The following is a 19014-nucleotide window of genomic DNA, read 5'->3' on the forward strand; positions in this document are numbered from 1 at the left end:
CGGTGGCCCCGCGAGAGGCGGAGGCGGGGCCGGCGTGGTCACTATTAATGAGCCCCGCGCGCTGATTGGTCGCCTTCAGGGGCGGGGCGCCGTCTGAACCCGCCCCACGGCTTCCGGTCGGGGCCGCGCGAGGTGTCGCGCGGGAGCTGGGCGGTCTCGGCGGGGCGGGCGGAGCAGGTGTCTGGTAGCGGGGAGGTGGAGCGCGTCCCGACCCCGAGGAGGAGCGGCCTCCGGGGCCCCGCGGACCCAGACTCCTGCGATTCCGGGGGTCAGCGGGGGCAGTCGTTCATCACTGAAAATGCACGTTTAAAGGTACACCCTCCTCCGTGAACTCTTCACTAAACCCCAGGCAGATATTTAAGAGTGGAAACACGTTCATTGTTTTGCCAATTTTATCTTCATTGTAGAAATTCAAACTGTACAGGAATTTACAGTTTCCCAACCTCCCGAAGTTAAAGGACTGTGATTATCTTGCTCACCTTTCAATCTAAATGATAGCAGTTTCGGTGCAACCTTTCTGGCCCCATTTAATGCTTGTGAAAATGCACACACGCGCGCTCGCGTACATAATTGCACACTACCCACCTTTTTATTGTTTTAAGTAGATAAGTGTTTTTATTAATAGACTTTAGAGCAGTTTTTGGTTTTCAGAAAAATCGAGAAGCAAATACAGAGTTCTTATACACCCCCTCCACACATACACACGGTTTCCTTTATTATAAACATTTTCCATGGGTGGGGTACATTTATTAAAATTGATGAAGCAATACTGATACATTATTATTAACTAAATTCCATGGTTTACATTACGAATGATTCTGTGTTGTACAATTATGTTAAGTATCCACCATTACAGTATCATACAGAATAGCTGCACTGCCCTAAAAATCGTCTGCTTCTCCTATTCATCCCTCTCCCTGCCCCCGAACCCCTGGCAAATACTGATCTTTTCACTGTCTTTAGTTCTGCATTTTCCAGAATGTCATATAGTTGAAATCATACAGTATGTAGCCCTTTCAGATTGACTTCTTTCACTTAGTAATAGGCAGTTTAAGTTTCCTCCATTCCTTTTCGTGGCTGGATGGCTCATTTCTTCTTAACGCTAAAGAATATTTCATTGTCTATATGTTCCACAATTTATCCATTCACCTATTATTTAGTTACCTATTTTTGGCCATGCCGCGCAGCACACGGGATCTTAGTTCCCCACCCAGGGATTGAACCCGCACCCCCTACGGTGGAAGCACAGAGTCTTAACCACTGGACCACCAGGGAAGTCCCTCCATTAACCTACTGAAGACATGTTGGTTGCATCCAAGTTTTGTCAATTATGAATAAAGCTGCTATAATCATTCGTGTTTTGGTTTTCGTGTGGACATTTTTTTAAACTCCTTTGGGTAAATACCAAGAACTGTAATTGCTGGGTCACACTGTAAGAAACTGCCAAACTGGGATTTCCCTGGTGGTGCAATGGTTAAGAATCCGCCTGCCAATGCAGGGGACACGGGTTCGAGCCCTGGTCCAGGAAGATCCCACATGCCGCGGAGCAACTATGCCCCTGCGCCACAACTACTGAGCCTGCGCTCTAGGGCCCGCGAGCCACAACTACTGAAGCCTGCTCACCTAGAGCCCATGATCCGCAACGAGAAGCCACCGCAATGAGAAGCCCGTGCACCACAACAAAGAGTAGCCCCCGCTTGCCACAACTAGAGAAAAGCCCAAGCATAGCAACAAAGACCCAATGCAGCCAAAAATAAAAATTAATTATTTTAAAAAAAGAACCCACCAAACTGTCTTCCAGAATGAGCTGTACTATTTTTCATTTCCAGCAATGAATTCACTCACCAGCAATGAATAAGAGTTCCTGTTGCTTCACATCCTTGCTCCACATCCTTGCCAGCATTTCGTGTTGTCAGTGTTTTGGATTTTGGCCATGCTAATAGACGTGTAGAGGTATCTCATTTTATTTCCAGTTCCCTAATGACAAGTGATGTTGGGCACCTTTTCACATGCATATTTGCTACCTGTACATCTCTTTGGTGAGGTGTCTGTTCAGATCTTTTGCCCAGTTTTTAAATTGAGCTGTTGGTTTTCTTAATTGGTGTCACACTACCCACTTTTCTACCATTTACATTTTTAACAATACTCTTCACAAATTCTGGCCATGTTTTACTCAATTTTATGTCATTCTGTTTATTCGATATATTTCACAGTGTTAGTGTACCATACTTTAACAGACTCCTAATAGATGAACAATATTTTGATTGTTCCCAATCTTTCATTACCATAAATAGTGCTCTGGTGAACATTTGTTCATACACCTGTATGTATATGTTCCAGTTATCTACTGCTGCATAATAAAATACCTGAAAACTCTGTGGTTTAAAAGAAGCATTTTATTAGAGCTCACAATTTTTGTAGGTCAGGCATTCTAGCAAGGCTCAGTTAGATGATTCTTCTGTGTGATACAGTAGAGATCACTGGTGTGGCTGGAAGGCTGCATTCAACTGGTACCAGGGACCAGAGCACCTACACATTGCCTCTCCAGCCCAGTTGTGCTTCTTATGTGGCTGCTCAGGGCTTCTGGAGATTTCCAGGAGGCCCTGGTGGAAGCTGCCAGACTCTTGTGACCTGACCTTGGTCATCCCAGGACATCACCTCACCACATTCCATTGGTTGAGTCTGGGGCCAACCCAGACTCAAGGGGAGGGGAAAGTAGACCCCCACCTCTCAATCGGAGGAGTAGCGCAGTTATGGCCATCTTAATCTACCACATTGTCTTATTAGTTCTTTTTTTTTTTAATATTTATTTATTTGGCTGCGCTGGTTCTTAGTTGAGGCATGCAGGTTCTTTGTTGCAGCGTGCAGGATCTAGTTTCCTGACCAGGGATTGAACCCGGGACCCCTGCATTGGGAGCGTGGAGTCTTAACCACTGCACCACCAGGAAAGTCCCGTCTTATTAGTTCTTCAAGATAGATTCTTAGAAATTGTATTGCTGGCTCAAAGGGCGTGTTCTAAGTGCTGCTATTTCCAAATGCATTGCCCGAGGGGAAGGTTATACTGACACTCCATTGCATATGTTTCTACTTTTGTTAACCCTAGATTTCACCAGGCTTTATTATCTTTGCTTAACATGATAGGGGGAAAAAAACCTCAGTGTTTTGTGTTTCTTTGATTTCAAGTGAGGCTAAACAGATTTTCACACATTTGTTGGCTGTTTGTAGTTCTTCTGTCATTTTATGTCCTTTACTGATATCTATGGGGAAATTGGTCTTCATGCCTTTCATCTAAAAAAAAAATTCTTTATTTTGAAGGGTAGTGGTCTTCCTGTATCATATAATGAAAATAACTCCTCCCAGATATTGATGAATTCTCTTACAAAGACCGTTTTAGAAACTGCAAAAATGAGAGATGATTCCCTAACTATTGTCGACTGAAAAAAAATGCACAACCTAAAAGTTGAGAATTCAGCTTTATTTGTCAGACTTTCTGAACAACTGCTCTGAGGAGGTAAGAGAGGAGCCAGGATCTATGAGAGTTTTTGCAACAAAAACGGCGCAGTGGAAACATCAAAAGAGTACTGTTAATTAAAGAAAACAGACACCTCAAGTTAATGGAGTTAACACTTTTCTATGTATGGGAAAATTCAACAGTCTGGGCTCACTGAAATCATTCCTCTGATGTGCACCTTAACTATCTAGGGCCAGGATCCCGCTTCTCTCCCTCCTGAATCCCCTCAGGGTGCACCATCAGGGGTGTCTGCAGTAGCTGCCAGCTTGATAGCTGCAACATCCTTTGTTTACTGATATGGCAGAGAGTATTTTTCATCCATGCTTTTTCTTTCAGTATGTTGCAATACTTTAGATAAATCTTTGATAACAAATTTCAACCTTGGGACTACTGACAGTTTGGGACCAATAAGTCTTTGCTGGGGGGAGGGGGGCGCCTCTCCTGTGCTTGTAGGATGGCCAGCAACAACCCTGGCCTCCCCCCTAGCTGCTCTTAGACCCCACCCCAAGCTGTGACTGTCAAAATGTCCCCCAGTCAAGAGCCAGTGCTTTGGGGGAAGGCTAAGCTACTCTAACAAAGAAACCCAACCAAAATCCACTAGCACAGAAGGAATTTTATTTCTTATCTAACAGTCCAGGGGCCAGGCAGCCATGCTCCGCGGGGTTACTCAGGGACCCAGATTCCTTCCAGCGTGGCGTCTGCCCCCAAAGGGCCTCGCCATTGTCTTCATGGTCAAGGGTGGATTGCAAGGTCGGGGGGTTGGGGGAGAGGGAGAATGCTCCGCCCACCGTCTGAAGGGGCACACACCACTGCTGCTCACGTCTCATTGGCAGTAACTTAGCCACCTGGCCCCATCTACCTGCAGGGAGGGCTGAGCGATGGCATCTAACAGGGCAGTGATGTGCCCAGCACAATCTTATTCTTCTGGAAGTAGATGAGTGCTATGGACTGAATATTCCCCCCCAAAAGTCATAGGCTGAATCCCTAAACCACAATGTGACTGTATTTGAGAGATCATTAAGAGAAACCAGACCTCTCTCTCTCTTTGTCCACAGCTGTACAGCGTGAAGGCCATGTGAGGACACAGTGAGAAGGTGGCCACCTGCAACCCAGAGGGAGAACATCAACCCTCCTGGCACCGTGAACTTGGACCTCCAGCCTCCAAAACCGTGAGGAAGATGTTCTGCTGTTTAAGCCACTCAGCCTGTGGCATTTTGCTCTTGCAACCCAGCTAAAACAGGGAGAAAGTCTTTGATGGATAGTAGCAAAGTCTGACCAATTCCTGTGATGGAAGGTGCAATAGGACAGTAAGAGCTATGGGGCCTCTTTTTTAATGCAAAGTCTCAAACTCACAAAAGCCGAGAGGACCTAACAAACTCCACATCCCATCAGCCAGCTTCAGCAATTCCGGCCAGCTTCTGGCCCTTCCCTCACCCCAAGTACACTCAGGCCCAGCGCCCTATCTGGCATTTCCTCCGTGAAGTAGATGCCCTTGTGCCCGCTACCAGGCCTCCGTGGCAGGGGAGACTCGCACTGCTCAGGGCAGACTGCGGAGATGGTTCTCAGTGTAGCAAGCACAGAGACGGACGCAAGGACTCTCCTGTACCTGCGTCAGGGATGTGAGGTCACGACTGCATGCATGGAGGTGCTGCAGTCACCCTGTGACCACGAGGGACAAGCTATGAGAACTGGTAAGTTGTTGACCCAACATCTGACATCACTGAGTAGCAGAAACAGTTCTTGGCTGCCTAACTCTGGACTTTGTGTTATGTGAGATGATTAGACATCCTGGTGATTTAAGCCAGTTAGGCTGGCATTCTGGTACCTGCAGTCAAAGGCATGTTGGAAGAGGTGGAAGCAAAATTGCTTCCTTATCTTAATAAGAAATTTCACTGTACTTGTGCCAGTTTAGCAACTTCTGCCTTCAAAAGGGCATCCCCTGCATACAAGGACCCAGCAGCCAGGCTCCCCACATTTCCATGGGTCACCAGGAAGGCTGTGCGGTCACAAGCTGATGTATTGCACGTGTTCCTGCCTGTCTGCCTGGTAAGTTCATCCTACAGATGTGGTACAAGGCTGTCCTGGGACTTGCCCAACCCCAGGAGGGTTCTCTTGTGTACTGTAATCCCTAATCCCCTCATCCTTTTGAGGGCAAGGAGATGAAAATTTCAGAACAAGACTCATAATTCAAAGGCAGTGTTAAGTACTAGTGTTTGTATCAACGACCTTTCACTAGGTTGTACCGCAGTAACAAAGGGCCCCAAAGTCTCGGTGGACTCGGCATCACAACTGTGTTTCTTGCTGGTGCCACCTATCAGCTGCAATGGCTGTGGCTTGGCTGTGGCTGTTTGTTCATTCCAGGGTCCAGGGTGAAAAAGCAGCCCTAATCGTGCACATGCTGTTCTCACACTGGCGGCAGGAAGGGGAGGGGTGACCCGCACAACAGCTTTTAAAGTTTCTTCCTGAAAGTCAGCTCTGGTTACTTTACAGATGCCCTGGAAGTCACAGGGCCAAACCCAACATCAAGGAAGAAAGCCAACAATTGGGAATGATAGAATCTACCACCTTTCCGGAACCCACAACCAAATCAAGCAACGGTCCATCAGGAAAACGTCAAGCGACCATAGGTGTCTGGGGTCACGGGAAATCAGGGGCTTGAACCAAATGAGGTGGGGTAGGAAAGTCAGGCAAACTGTTGCCACGACCTCAGCCCAAGCACCGAGGTGGACGGTCTAGAGCTCGCGGGGGTCCGCTGCCGTCCCCAGCCCTGGAGAGCCCTCGCCCGTCTCTCGTCTGCAGCAGGGGAGCAGGTGCTTCACGAAGGCTCCCTGGAGAGCAGTCCTGAAGTTCACGGCCACACTTCCGGCTGCCTCCGGATTTCTCCTCGGCAAACTCGAACGTTCCAGAGGCAGTTCTGGGAAACGCGGCTCTCAGCTTGGCACGGGCCGAACGCTGGTGTCCGCCCCAACCCCCTAGGTTGAGGTCTGACCCCACCGTGACGGTACCTGGGGACAGGCCTCCGGGGCCACGAGGCCCGAGGGCGGGACCCCTCGACGAGAAGGCGGCCGACGCGGTCTCACCTGGAACCGCCCCTAAGACGACAGCGGCCAACCTCACTGAGCGCTTCCCGGTGCCGGGGCGCGCGCCCTCAAGGTCCCCGCCGTCGGGGAGTCGGCGGCGGGCGGGCCCCGAGGCCGCAGCCCCGAACTTTAGGAGGAGGGACGACCGCCCGCGCCCACGACAGCGGCCCGCGCGCAGAACGAGGCGCGCCCGGCTTCCGGCCCGGAAGAGGCGGTGCGACCGAGGCCCCGTCGGGCCAGTCGCGCCGCTTCCGCCGGACTAGTCCCAGCCAATCCGGCTCATCTGAGCCAATCCCGGCGCGCGCCGCGGGCGCCGGCCCATTGCAGCCAATGGGAGGTCCGGGCGGCCCGGCTGCGCTGGGGGTGGTGGCGGCGGCGGGAAACGCGGCGATGGCGGGCAGGCGCGGCGCTCTCATCGTGCTGGAGGGTGTGGACCGTGCGGGGAAGAGCACGCAGAGCCGCAAGCTGGTGGACGCGCTTTGCGCCGCGGGCCACTGCGCCGAGCTGCTGCGCTTCCCGGGTGGGCGCGGCGGGCGCGGGGTTCCGGGATGCCGGGGGCCGGGGAGGGGACCCAGGGGCCACGGAGGCCTCGCCGGCTCCTGAGGAAGAGAAGCGAAGGCCTCCTGCGCTGAATTCGCTCTCGTTTGTCCGCGGGTCGGAGCGCGGGGACCACCCTTGTGGTCCCCGAGCCTCAGTGGTCTGTGGTTCTGTTTTTGCGCAGCTGCCCCGCGGCTGATGTGCAGTAAAGTCACGTGTTTAGTGAGTCTTGGCACATGTACACCCAGGAAAGCGTCTTCACGACCAAGAGAATGAGTATATCTGTGACCCCTAAAAGTTTCCAGGTGCTGCTTTGTAATCCCGGTCTCCGTTTTATCTTGGGTTTCCCGCCCCCCGTCCTTGCATGGCTGTTTACCCTGTGAAGGGTTTTGTGTCATATTTTTAATTTTTTAAGGCAAAACATTGATCTTGAAAACCAGGGGTAGGGAGATGGGGGGGGATGCTTTTTAAAATTTTCTTGTTTTTTTTTCTTTTGGCCACACTGTGTGGCATGTGGAACTTCACTGACCAGGGAATGAACCCGTGCCCCCTGCGAGTCTCAACCACCGGGGAAGTCCGAAAGTGCTTTTTTTGAATATTTATCATTTTCATCTTTAAGCCAACCAGTCTACAAATCTTATACAGTTGATCCTTGAACAACATGGGTTTGAACTGCAGTGGTCCACTTATATGCATATTTTTTTCAATAAACATACAGTACTATGAAGTCTTGTGTTGGTGGAATGCAAAAATGCAGAACCTCAGATGTGGAGGGCCGACTTTGGGAGTTGAATATCCTTCTCTTGGTATCGAGGTAGCTCCTGGTACCAGTTCCCCTTGGTTGGCAGTTCCTTTGCAGTTGCTGCCTCCTACCTGAGTTCCTTCTTCCTAAAGCATTTTTCATCCCAGTGTGTCTGCACACTGCTGCCCTTTCTCAGGAAAAGGTCTGAACCTGTCTAAAGTTGTTGTAAAATAAAACTCAAAGTTAGACTTGGGTCAGGGCCTAGAAATTTGGCACAAACTACGAATGTAGATGGAGAGCCTGTCCTCACTTTTGTGTATTGTTCTCTTTTATTTTAGAAAGATCAACTGAGATTGGCAAGCTTCTGAGTTCCTACTTGGAAAAGAAAAGCGAGGTGGAAGATCACTCGGTGCACCTGCTGTTCTCTGCGAACCGCTGGGAACACGTGTAAACACCCCTGTCCTTCTGCCGCTCCCCCTGCTTCTGTGCCTGCCCCCAAGGCTGAATGCGGCTCTTGTTTCTGAGTGGTTGAGAGTCATGCTGGAGGCTGTACCTTTACAAGGTTCTTTAGGTCACGGATCCCAAAGAGCACTAGTTAATGCTTTTTTTCTTCTCCCCACCCCCTGCTCCCAGCTTTTTGTAATTAATAGACTTTAGGTAGTTTTAGGTACACAGAAAAGAGCCCCCCCCAATGCCCCTGTCCCTTCCTCCCCGCCCAGAGATGCTCTTATTTATGTCTTTGATGAACCAGTGTTGACACATCATTAAGTGAAGTTGAGTTTATGTTGGGGTGTGCCCTCTCGCGCCCTCTTTTTGACTTACATCATCTTGGTGGATTCCCTCTTCACCCTGCACAACTGTTGACGAAGTGCCTGTGGGGTCCGCTCTCAGGTGCTTCTGTTTCCATTTACACACGTATGTAGGTAACACACATGTCATCGGAGGTGTTTTGTTTTAACGTGAATGAATGGGACCCTACCGTACAGATTACCTCACGGCTGGCTTCCTGAGGCCGCCTCCCGATCTGCACTCTTCCTCTTCTCTCCCGTCCCAGCGGCCTGCTCTCCGGAAAGGCTGCCCCACCTTGGACTGAGGGATGCCAGTGGACGGACGTTCAGGTGGTTGTGCCTTGTTCCCTCTCACAGGCAAGCTGGCACTGCTCTCCTCTGGCTTTGGCTTAGCCGGTGGTCTTGTCTGGAAAGGCCTCCCCCTCCGTGTATTAGATGAGAATGAGGGCAGGTTTACAGTCTTTAACACATCTGGAGTTTATTGACATAAATGTGATTTTCGCTTTTTGTGGATTTCTAGAAAAGTAATGTCAGAGCAACTGAAAATGAGAAACAGTTCTGACTCCATTCCCTAATTGCTGTCTGCTTCCAGGACACAGGCCTGCAAGTCTCTGGGCCATTCGTTCTGCCACAGCTCCCCCTTCTGATTATTCCAGCCACTGCCATCAGATTAGGTTTGCTGACACTTGGAAGTCCTTGGCTGACAGGTTGGATGCCGGGCAGCGCTGTGGCCCCTAGTACCCCTCAGGTCTCGTGTGCAGGGCGGGCCTGGGAATGGGTGCTCAGTTAACCTAGGCTGTTTTGAGTTCACCCTGGTGCTTGGAGCACTTTCTGAGAGGACTCTGGTTACCTCCTCAGCCCCTGGTTTTCTGCCCTTTTGCTGTGCTGCGTCTTTACCGGGTCAGTTGCTGGTCGTGGAAGTCATCTCCCCTCCCAGCTGCTGCGCGGTTTCCCTGGCACCGATTGCGGTAACAGCCTCCACTTCCCTCCCCGGCTGTTTGTCAAAACCTACTGATCCTCTAGGGCCATCCAGGAATTAAATTTCTGGAAATGAGCAATCTCTCTTACTTTCCGTAGCAATTTAGCGATGTTCTTCTCTACCTGTTTTTAAACTTTTTATTCTGGAATAGTTGCAATCAGTCAGGAAGTCTGCGCCAAGAACCCCCGGGTGCCCTTCCCCAGGCTTCCCCGGTTAGTAACATTTTGCCACATTTGCTTTACCATTTGCTCACTCTTTTTAAAAATCAAGGGCTATTTTATGAAATGCTGGGTTTACCTGACGTTTCCTCATGAGTAGATTGGGGTTTGCATTTTTGATAGGAAGACCCCAGAAGTGACATTGGGTCCTCTTGAGGGCATCGTGGCGGGATGCGAGGCCACTTGGGTTTCCCCTGATTAGTGAGGGGGCTGCTGGCCAGGCTCTTCCACTAAGTGACTCTCTTTCCTGTTGTAAATAGTCAAAAGGGGAACTCATAAAACCAAAAATATCCCCTTTCTATGAAACCTCCTAGTTTGTGTTGGTTAGTCATCCTGCTGGAGTCTGTTATTGTGATTTTCTGATTCTGTCATTTCCGCAACACTGATCAGCTGGCATTCTGTGTAAGGAAGAGCTTTCCTGCCTTCCGTGTCCGTCCATCCGTCCGTCCATCATCAGTGGGTCATAAGCGCTACTGTTAGTCGTTTCGCTGTTCAGATTGTCCCAGCCTCGGCCTGTGGGAACCCCTTCAGGCTGGCTCCTTCGTTCCTTGGACGTGTTTCTGGCCTGACAAGGTATTGCGGCTTTCCGTGCCTCCTGCTTTAGCCGGGGCCAGCTGTTCTCTGCTCTTTGTGGAGGGTGGACTTCAGAGACCGACATCTGCTCAGCTTCTGCATGTGTTCACGTCCCCTGCATCTGTCTGACCCCTGCCATCTCATCCAGCACCCGGGCTCATCTGCCCCATCCTGCCCTCCACGGGCTGGTCTTAGGATCACTGCCCTCACCTACGTAAAGCCTGCCTGGGGCTCACGGGTGGTTGCAGCTCTGTTGTTAGAATGGGGGCACACGGTGCTGTGTCCAAACATCTCAGGCACGCCTTTGCCCTTCCACTGTGTTCATTTGGGATACGGGTAGGTTCATTTGACTTTGTATACAATTTTAGGTTTTTCTTTTTTTTTTCCCATTCTTGTTGATTTCAGTTTTCAAATATGTAAAACATGAAATGGTTCTAAGAGTCAGAATCATACAGAAAGGTCACTGCCCTGCCCACCCCCTTTCCATCCAAGCCCTGCCTTCCGCTGTCGGTAAGCAGGCCCATTCACTTCTAAACGAAATCAGCAGATGCCTGTTGTCTTGACTCACCTTCTGTCTGATACAAAGGCAGCCGCCTGTGTGCCCAACGTGCTTTGCTTTGTTAGCAACGTGTCAGGAGGGTGTTTATGGGGCATCTTTCTCGCTCTCTGTACAGTTGCATCTTCTGTGCTCATGCCGTATTCTACCAGTGTTCTGTTCACAAGATTAGGTAGTTTTAAGTGTTGATAATTTGCACTTAGGAATGACGCTGTGATGGGAATGGCGTCTCACTGTTGGAGGTGCCCCCCGCTGTGCTGTTCTGCGAGCTTCTCACCGTAACTCTTGTTCCCCAAAGTGCAAGCAGTGCTTCTGGCCCATGCCAAGCCTCTGCACCCATCCTGCTAAGGTCTTGGGGCCGGAGGGTGGTGGGGACCTGCTGCCTCCTGCTGGAGGGTGTCCTGGCTCCCAGGCGGATGCAGGAGCATCCTTCATCACCTCCGGGCCACGTCCGGCCTTCCCTCCTGTTGGCCTGGCCCCTCCTCTCCCCGCAGGGCCTGGCCCTTCCACTCCCGGACAGCCGAGCTGCCTCTGGACAGCTGCCGATGCCAGTTGTATTTATCCCCTTTAGTGGAGTTGTCTTTTCGTGCTGGGCTTTGCTGGGAGTGAAGATTCAGAGCCTTGGGGGATGAAAGTCAGGCTACAGATTGCTGCCCGCGCGTGATCCCTTCATGTTGGCTTCTGAATTGAATTGTGTCCTCAGGGTGATTTGAGCATGAGACTCAGGGCCTATGAAGCCAGGACCATGGCTCACAGGATCCTCTTTTTTGTAGGCCGCTAATTAAGGAGAAGCTGAGCCAGGGCATCACCCTGGTCGTGGACAGGTACGCCTTTTCTGGGGTCGCCTTCACCAGCGCCAAGGAGGTGAGTGCCGCTCCGGCCCCAGCGCGTGGTTTGTGCCTGCTGTGGACTCAGTGTGGTCCCCATGGGCACAGAGCAGTCGCAGCGCGAGTCTCTTCATGTCACTGCCTCTAGCGGTTTGAGATCCCCGTGTTTGCCAGGTCAATTTGGTCTTTGTCGACGAGAAGAGAAACCTTTTTTGTAGCTACAGGTTTTCATAGATACAACTGCATTTTTCATTTGGCCGACACATTTCACATCATACATTTACACATATGGTCCATCGGCAGGCCTGTTTCATCCAGCGTCTTGTTTGCGGAAAAGATGGTGAGAGTGTCTGGGGTGCTTTCGTGCTGTGTTCCTGACCCCCTGTTCCAGGGAGCTGCTGTTTCACAGGCATAATGGCAGTGACTACACTGCCCTTTTTTCCTGCTTTTTATTTAAAAATTTTCAAACATATACCAGCAGAGAAAATAAGCCACCCAGCACCGTCACCTGCCTCAGAAGCTTCTGGTCTCTGTGACCCCCAGACACATCATCAGTCCCTTCATAAACATTTCGGTGCACATCCCCAAAGCAGCTTTTCAGAAACCTCGTCTCACCCATTCCAGAGTGTCATCATTCAGGCAGTGTGCAGAGTTCCCAGTGCTCTCAGGAGCCGTTTGATCCGTCTTGTGTTTTTACAGTTCGATTGAATCGGAATCCCGCCAGTTAAGGTCCATTCTTGAAATGTCTCTTGAATCTCTCGATACATAGGTTCCTGCATCTCTTTTCTTCCTTCTGCTAAAATTTTTGAATTTTTTATTTTCCCGAGTCGCCTATCAAGAGGCACGGCGTGCCTGGTTATCTCCTTTTTGTGGTAACCGTCTTTGATCGTGGCTAATTCACGAAGGGCTGCAAAATGACAGCCTTCTAACCCTGCCAGTCTTCCCGCACGAGCTAGCTGGGTCCTCCTTTAGGGCAGTCCCCCGAGGTACCGGCCACACGGCTCCATCTGTGAAAAGCACGCAGGCTCGGGCAGGGCTGACGGGCTCCCTTCTCCAGTCAGGGTGTCCCGGCAGCACAAGGCTCTGAGCCCACAGCTCGGTTCTAACCCTTTTAAATCTTCAGAGCTGTGTGGCTCTCTCTTCCTCTAGAAGTGGGGACACTATTTTTAGAGTTGCGAGGATGAATGAGAGGGGACATGCAGGAGACAGCACACGGGGCGCTGGTGAGCATCTCCAGGATTGGGGTCTTCCCCTCTCTGTAGAAGGGAGTGATGCCCTGGCTCGTCTGCTGCCACTGCTTGGCCAGAGGGTGTGGGACGCACGCATGATGCCCTCGGTCCCAGGCCCTGAGTGACGCGTCCTGGGCCCCGGGGTGTTCTGTCCACTGTGAACGTATTCACATGTCAAAACACAGGAAGGTGATGTGAGTGAAAGCAAAACGCTGGAGACCTAAAGGACAGAGCTGCTGCTGTGTAAGAACTCTCCCCTCAAACGTCAGCTCGCCTTTCCCCCTTTTCGATGAATTTTGAAACCAGGAATGAGACCGCATTAAGCTGGATCCGTAACGGTTGGGTTCTTCGTCTCCAGAATTTCTCCCTGGACTGGTGCAAGCAGCCAGACGTGGGCCTCCCCAAACCGGACCTGGTTGTGTTCCTGCAGCTGCAGCTGGCAGAGGCCGCCGCGAGGGGCGAGTTCGGCCGTGAACGCTACGAGAGCAGCCCTTTCCAGCAGCGGGCCCTGCAGTGCTTCCAGCAGCTCCTGGGAGACTCCAGTCTGCCCTGGAAGGTGGGCGTGGTGCCCGGGCCCTCCTGGGGGCAGCACTTTCTGGTCCTGGGGTTGGTGCAGGACGTGGGTCGGTGCCCTGATGCTGGCCCAGGGCAGGGCCGCACGGGCAGCGGCTCCAGAGCAGGCATCCTGCACGGGGGACCCTGTGCCGAGCCGGCCGTCCAGCGGGCTCCCATCCCCTGCTGGACGTCAGCTGTGCGAGGCCAGCACCCAGAACGCCGAGTCCGTGGGTGTCAGGCAGCGGCACTTTAGCTCCCATGCAACCGGGTCGAGCGTGGGGCCTTCGTTGACTCCAGGCGCCAGGCGGCCCGCACCCGCCACAGCTGCCACCTCCCTGCTCTCCGTCCCTGCGGCCTGGCGCCCGCCCACCTCAGGGCACGTGACCCGGAGCCCCGGTCCATCTTCCCTGCACGTGCCCACCTGGCACGGCCGCTGCTCCTCTTACTGCTGGCAGTGTCCTCGCCACTCAGGCAGGTCCCAGGGTTTGGGTTCTCAGTTCTGGCACCTCGTGCTTCTCCCTCGCCCTCCAGCTGTGCCTCCCCGCTGTCCTGCTCTGGCTGGTGCTGGTTTGTGGCCAGGGCCGGGGCTCCTCTGTGTGCAGGTCCGGAGTACACCCTTGACCTTTCTGTTTGTCTCCTGTGTGCTCGGGGGTGGAAGGAAGGGCGTGTCTTTCCCCAGATGGAGGCTGCAGTGCGGTGCCTCAGATCCCTGTCATCTCTCTGCTGGCTGGTTCTATCAGCTACTGAATTCCAGAGTTTTCCTCTGGTTCTTTTTTTTTTGGCTGTGCCACGCGGCCTGTGTGTGGGATTAGTTCCCTGACCAGGGATCGAACCCCTGCCCCGTGCATTGAGAGCACTGGACCGCCAGGGAAGTCCCTCTCTGGTTTTTTTAACTAGTTCTACATGGTGTAAGTTCCTCTTGATTTATACTACATTTCAGCACCTGCTGGGAACACGACAAGACTTCACAGCATCAGGAACGTGAAAGGGGAAGGCCAGCGGCGCTCTCCTCTCCTTCCTGCACTGACTGTTCGTCTTGTCTCGTTTCCCGCAGCTTTAAGAACTTCCTTTAATGTTCCTGTAGGGCAGGTCTCCTGGCATAGCATTCTCAACTTTTGTTTATCTGAAAATTTATTTTTCTTAGTATTTTTCAAATTTTTAAAGCAGTCACAAACTTACAGGAAAGTTGTAAGTACAATACAAGGAACTCTTCTAGGACCATTTGAGAATAAATTAGTACCTGACACCCCCTCCCTGTCAAAATGGGGCCAGTCACATGGATCCGCTCCTACTGCCTGACCCCCCGGTCCCGCTAGTGACCCTTGTAACAGGACGTGGTTCACAGGCACACCTCTCTGGCCTCCAGCCTGTGACTTTCTCAACCTTGACTTTTTTGAAGGTCGCAACAGTCGCTTTGTAGCCGAACCTCAGATTGACTTTGTGATTGGATCAGGTTGTGTGTCCTTGGTGGGCTGTCGCTGCCCCGTCACGGGCTGCGCACCCTTGGTGTGTCGCGCTCCAGCGATGCTCCCCTTGAGCTCTGGGTTAAGCAGTTCACGGTGAAGTCACTCCGCGTCCCGCTTTGAGGTGGTGCTTTGACGCTGCTCATAGACTTCCAGTTCGTTTATATGTTTACACTTGCACGGATTCACGTTTGTACCGCGTACTCACCAGCAACCTGTTTTCCTCACAATTGGAGGCACAGGTTGGCCCAGGTCTGGCCCCTGGGTGACCCCCACCCCAGCCCCGGGTCCTTCTGATCAGTTCCCCTCACTTCCGGCCCTTCCCGGTCCCGGCCCATTACGATTGACCTCTGGGCTCACCCTGTGCTGTCCCGGCCCAGTGTCCTGAGGTGTCCCTGGTTCCATTTTATGAAGGAAGAGATAGAGGCGGTTATCTGGGCCCCCAGAGGACGAGGGGTGTCCACGTACGTGTCCACACGGGAGGTGCCACGCACCGCCAGCTGCCTGGGATGGTTCTGTGCCAGAGCTCTGCAGCTGGGCCGTGGCTGGCAAGGTGACCTTCAGGCGGGGCTGGGGGGCCCGTGGGGAGGCGGTGTCGCTCCTCATAGACTTTGTGCCGTGGTTACAGCTGTCTGAGCGTGTCTACACCCTGGAGCTTTTCCAGAGTTTGCTGCGCCAGAGGCTGCCTAGAGGCTCTTAGTGCCCAGAGCTGAGCCTTGCCTGAGGAGGGGCCTCCCAGGCACGCCTTCCCTCATGTGGCCCGGCATGTGTCCCTCCCTCCGGTGGAGGGTCGCTCCTCTCGTGGGCTGGCCCCCCGGTGACCGAAGGTCCTTGTGTCAGCAAGGTGGGGCAGCCAGCTATCGGGACGAAGCCCATCGTACCAGGGAGAGGAGTCGGACCCAAGTTGGGCTGCCGGCAGAACCTGCGGTACAGGCAGGTCCGGGCGCAGCCGTGGAGGGGCGGGAGTGGGCGCTGCCCTCGCCGCCTCTGCTGGCGGCACCGGGGTCCCCTGGAGGTGAGCATCTGACCGGGGCTGCAGCCGGGGGGCCAGGCGGCTCGGTCCCAAGGGCCTGTCCAGCTCACTGTCCCTAGGCGAGGCCGGGGGTCAAGGACCCCAGAGGAGCGGAAGCCGTGCCCTCCGGAAGCCGCCCCACCCGCTGAGAACATTAACCTATCTCTCCCCCCTGCCCCTGCCCAGACAGTCGACGCCTCCAGGAGCATCGAGGACGTCCACCGGGAAATCCGCGTGCTGTCTGAGGGTGCTATCCGGGCCGCTGCACACAGGCCGCTGGGGCAGCTGTGGACCTAGAGGGACGGGACCCCCGTCTGCCGCAAGGCAGGAGCCGCGTGTGCACAGTGTGCGGGGGGCGAAGCGGGACCCCCCAGGGAGTGGCCTGCGGGGAAGCCTCTCCTGCCCTCACCTGTGCCCCGAAGATACTAATAAATTAGTTATTGTGTTTCGCTTACTGGAGTTTCACAATGACTGTGTCCAGGCAGTTCCATCAGGGTCGCTGACCTCCTCGTGGACGTCTTCAGACACCAGTAAAGATGAAATGAAAACAGTTGTGGGCAGCCCCGGGCCCAGCAGGCATCAGCCGTGCCTGGGCTCTGAGCGCCGGCCTGACCAGTCTGTGTCCGAGTGGCAGCGTCGCTATCTGAGCACGCCCAGTGCTCGCTCTGCTGTTCCCTCTGTTAAGGTCTGAAATGCAGGTGTGTAGTCCCTCCATCCTGTGAAGTTACTCCAGGATGCAGTGGCCCTGCAGTGGGCGGTGGGCAGAGCCCCTGTCTGCAAAGCACCACAGGTCTCAGCGCCCTTCTGTGCGTGCCAGGAGACCGGATTCCGAGCAGAAGAGGATGTGACAGTTTAAAGTGTCACAAGACAGTCTGACTAGGGCTTGGGAAAACCCGCATGTGGCCAAGCGGGTTCCAGCTCAGCAGTGGCGCCCGCTCCCCGCACCGGGCAGGGTCCCTTCTCATCCAGGTTGAATAGATGTGGCTGTCCATCCACAGGTGCTTGGCAGGTGGGGGCAGCCCAGCCCTCAAGGGAGGACAGGACACAAGCGCTGGGGGTGGCTGGAGCTGTGCACTCGGATGGCTGTGCTGTCAGTTCACAGCGGGTCCTGCCTGCTGATGACACCAGGCTGGCCTCGGGCGCCCGTCCATCTGAAGGGCCTGGCTGTGTCCACCCCGACATGCAGCATGCACTCGAGGTCAGAACTCGAGGCCCGTGACCCAGTGACAGAAACAGTTGGGAACCGCTCGCAGGGTCAGACCACTTGTTCTGCAGTCCCAAGGGTCACCCGCGGGCGTGGCCTGGCAACCCTCCCATCTACCTGCCTTTTGATCTTTCACATGACCAAGGCCACGTCCTAGGTGAAGAAAACGAAACGTGGGGCGGGGGTCTTGAGAGTACCGGGCTGTCAGGGAGGCTGCGTCGGCTGTGGGCCTGGGTGGGATGCCCAGAGCACGCTTGGGCGGGCCCCTGAGCGGGAGCTGGGCACCAGACGAGAGCTCTCTGTCCCAGGCCAGGAGCGGGGCCACGAAGGCCCCAGCGCAGACTCTCTCAGGGCTCGGCCGTGCAGGCGGGGGTGGGTGGGCAGGCCGGAGCCCAGGGGAGGAGAGGCCAGAGCTGAGTGGGGCCCACGGGCAGCTGGATGGTGTGAAGACAGAAATGGCCCCGGAGACCACAAAATTAACGGGCCGCTGAAACTTTCTTCAGTAAGCCCAGCACGGGTTTTAAAACATCTTGCCAGGGCCGCGGCAGCCGGCACCGCCGACGGGGCTGCGTGTCCTGAGGCGCCCTGACCCTCTGGCCTCCCCTAAAGAAGCCTGTTGGGCCCCGTGGCCGGCAGAATGACGGCCCCCAGAGACATCCTCGTCCTGACCCCCGGAACCTGTGAGTAGGGCGCCCACCTGGCCAAAGGAACCAGGAGGTGGGAGGCCACCCTGGATAGCCCGGGAGGCGGGAGGGGCCTGGTGAGAGGGGACGATGCCAGCTCTGCGAGGGGGGCGGGAGTTGATCCAGGGGACGTGGGGGCTCCTAGGAGCCGGAAAGGACAGGTAGCCAGTTCCCTGGGACCCCAGGGGGACAGCCCCGTTGACCTCTGCCTGCCAGGGCCCTGAGAGGTAAGTGTTGTCTCGGGCCCCTGCGTGTGGAGGGCGTCACAGCTCAAGAAGCCAACGCGGCCATTTCTGGAGGCCAGGACTCAGGTTCTGAGCCATGGCGCTTCCTGCTCTCCTCTGGCCTTGGTCCCCTTGCACCCAAACTGGAGGGTGGGTGGGCAGGCGGAAGCGGTGAGCCGAGTGGGCCGGGGTCGCTCCGACTGTCCCACCAGGACTTCCCGGGCAGGGCAAGAGGCCCTTGTTCACATCCTTGGTGACCCGCTCGGGGGTGACCGGCTGAGGCACGGGGCGCCTACAGGGACGCTGCCCAGGGAGCCAACACGCCACCCGGCACCGCAGTTGCTCCCTCCCCGTCTATGAAAGAAGAAGGGCGTCTTCCCAAAATCAGGCTCCCCTGCATTTTTTTTTTTTTTTTTGCGGTCCGCGGGCCTCTCACTGCTGTGGCCTCTCCCGTTGCGGAGCACAGGCTCCGGACGCACAGGCTCAGCAGCCATGGCTCACGGGCCCAGCCGCTCCGTGGCATGTGGGATCCTCCCGGACCGGGGCAGGAACCCGCGTCCCCTGCATCGGCAGGCGGACTCTCAACCACTGCGCCACCAGGGAAGCCCCTCCCCTGCATTTTTTGCTTTCAACGCAAACCACACGAGTCAGAGAGAGTCGAGAATCAGTGTCGCGGAACCAGGTCCAAATAGGAGGCCTGGCAACAAACGAGCTCAGCGCGTCCATCCACCAAGTCCTTCCTCAGAACCCTCGTGAGCTTAGAAAACACTTGTTCTCATTCTTACCATGTCCAACTACAGCTCCGAAAATATCTCCGAGAAAATCAAGACACA

At 54.2% G+C, this 19014-nt stretch overlaps 1 protein-coding gene across 9 annotated transcripts; it reads left to right on the plus strand.

The window, feature by feature from the left end:
- Window positions 1-6745: 6745 nt before the first annotated feature.
- Window positions 6746-16776, plus strand: DTYMK (deoxythymidylate kinase). Of its 9 annotated transcripts, none has more exons than XM_027116009.1 (6): window positions 6746-7111; window positions 8209-8317; window positions 8857-9015; window positions 11758-11848; window positions 13471-13596; window positions 16261-16776. In XM_027116009.1, the coding sequence occupies exons 1-6, from the start codon at window positions 6922-6924 to the stop codon at window positions 16759-16761; spliced, it is 1176 nt and encodes a 391-aa protein (XP_026971810.1). In that variant the 5' UTR covers window positions 6746-6921; the 3' UTR covers window positions 16762-16776. The 9 variants fall into 9 exon arrangements, with proteins under 9 accessions (XP_026971810.1, XP_026971817.1, XP_026971797.1 ...); XM_027116016.1 differs by having other exon boundaries at window positions 6747-7111; window positions 8857-8988; XM_027115996.1 differs by having other exon boundaries at window positions 6766-7111; window positions 13399-13596.
- Window positions 16777-19014: the final 2238 nt, after the last annotated feature.

Source organism: Aethalodelphis obliquidens, unplaced genomic scaffold (assembly GCF_003676395.1).
Source record: "Aethalodelphis obliquidens isolate GAN/ISIS:26980383/991018 unplaced genomic scaffold, ASM367639v1 scaffold2, whole genome shotgun sequence".
Taxonomy (NCBI): Eukaryota; Metazoa; Chordata; class Mammalia; order Artiodactyla; family Delphinidae; genus Aethalodelphis; species Aethalodelphis obliquidens.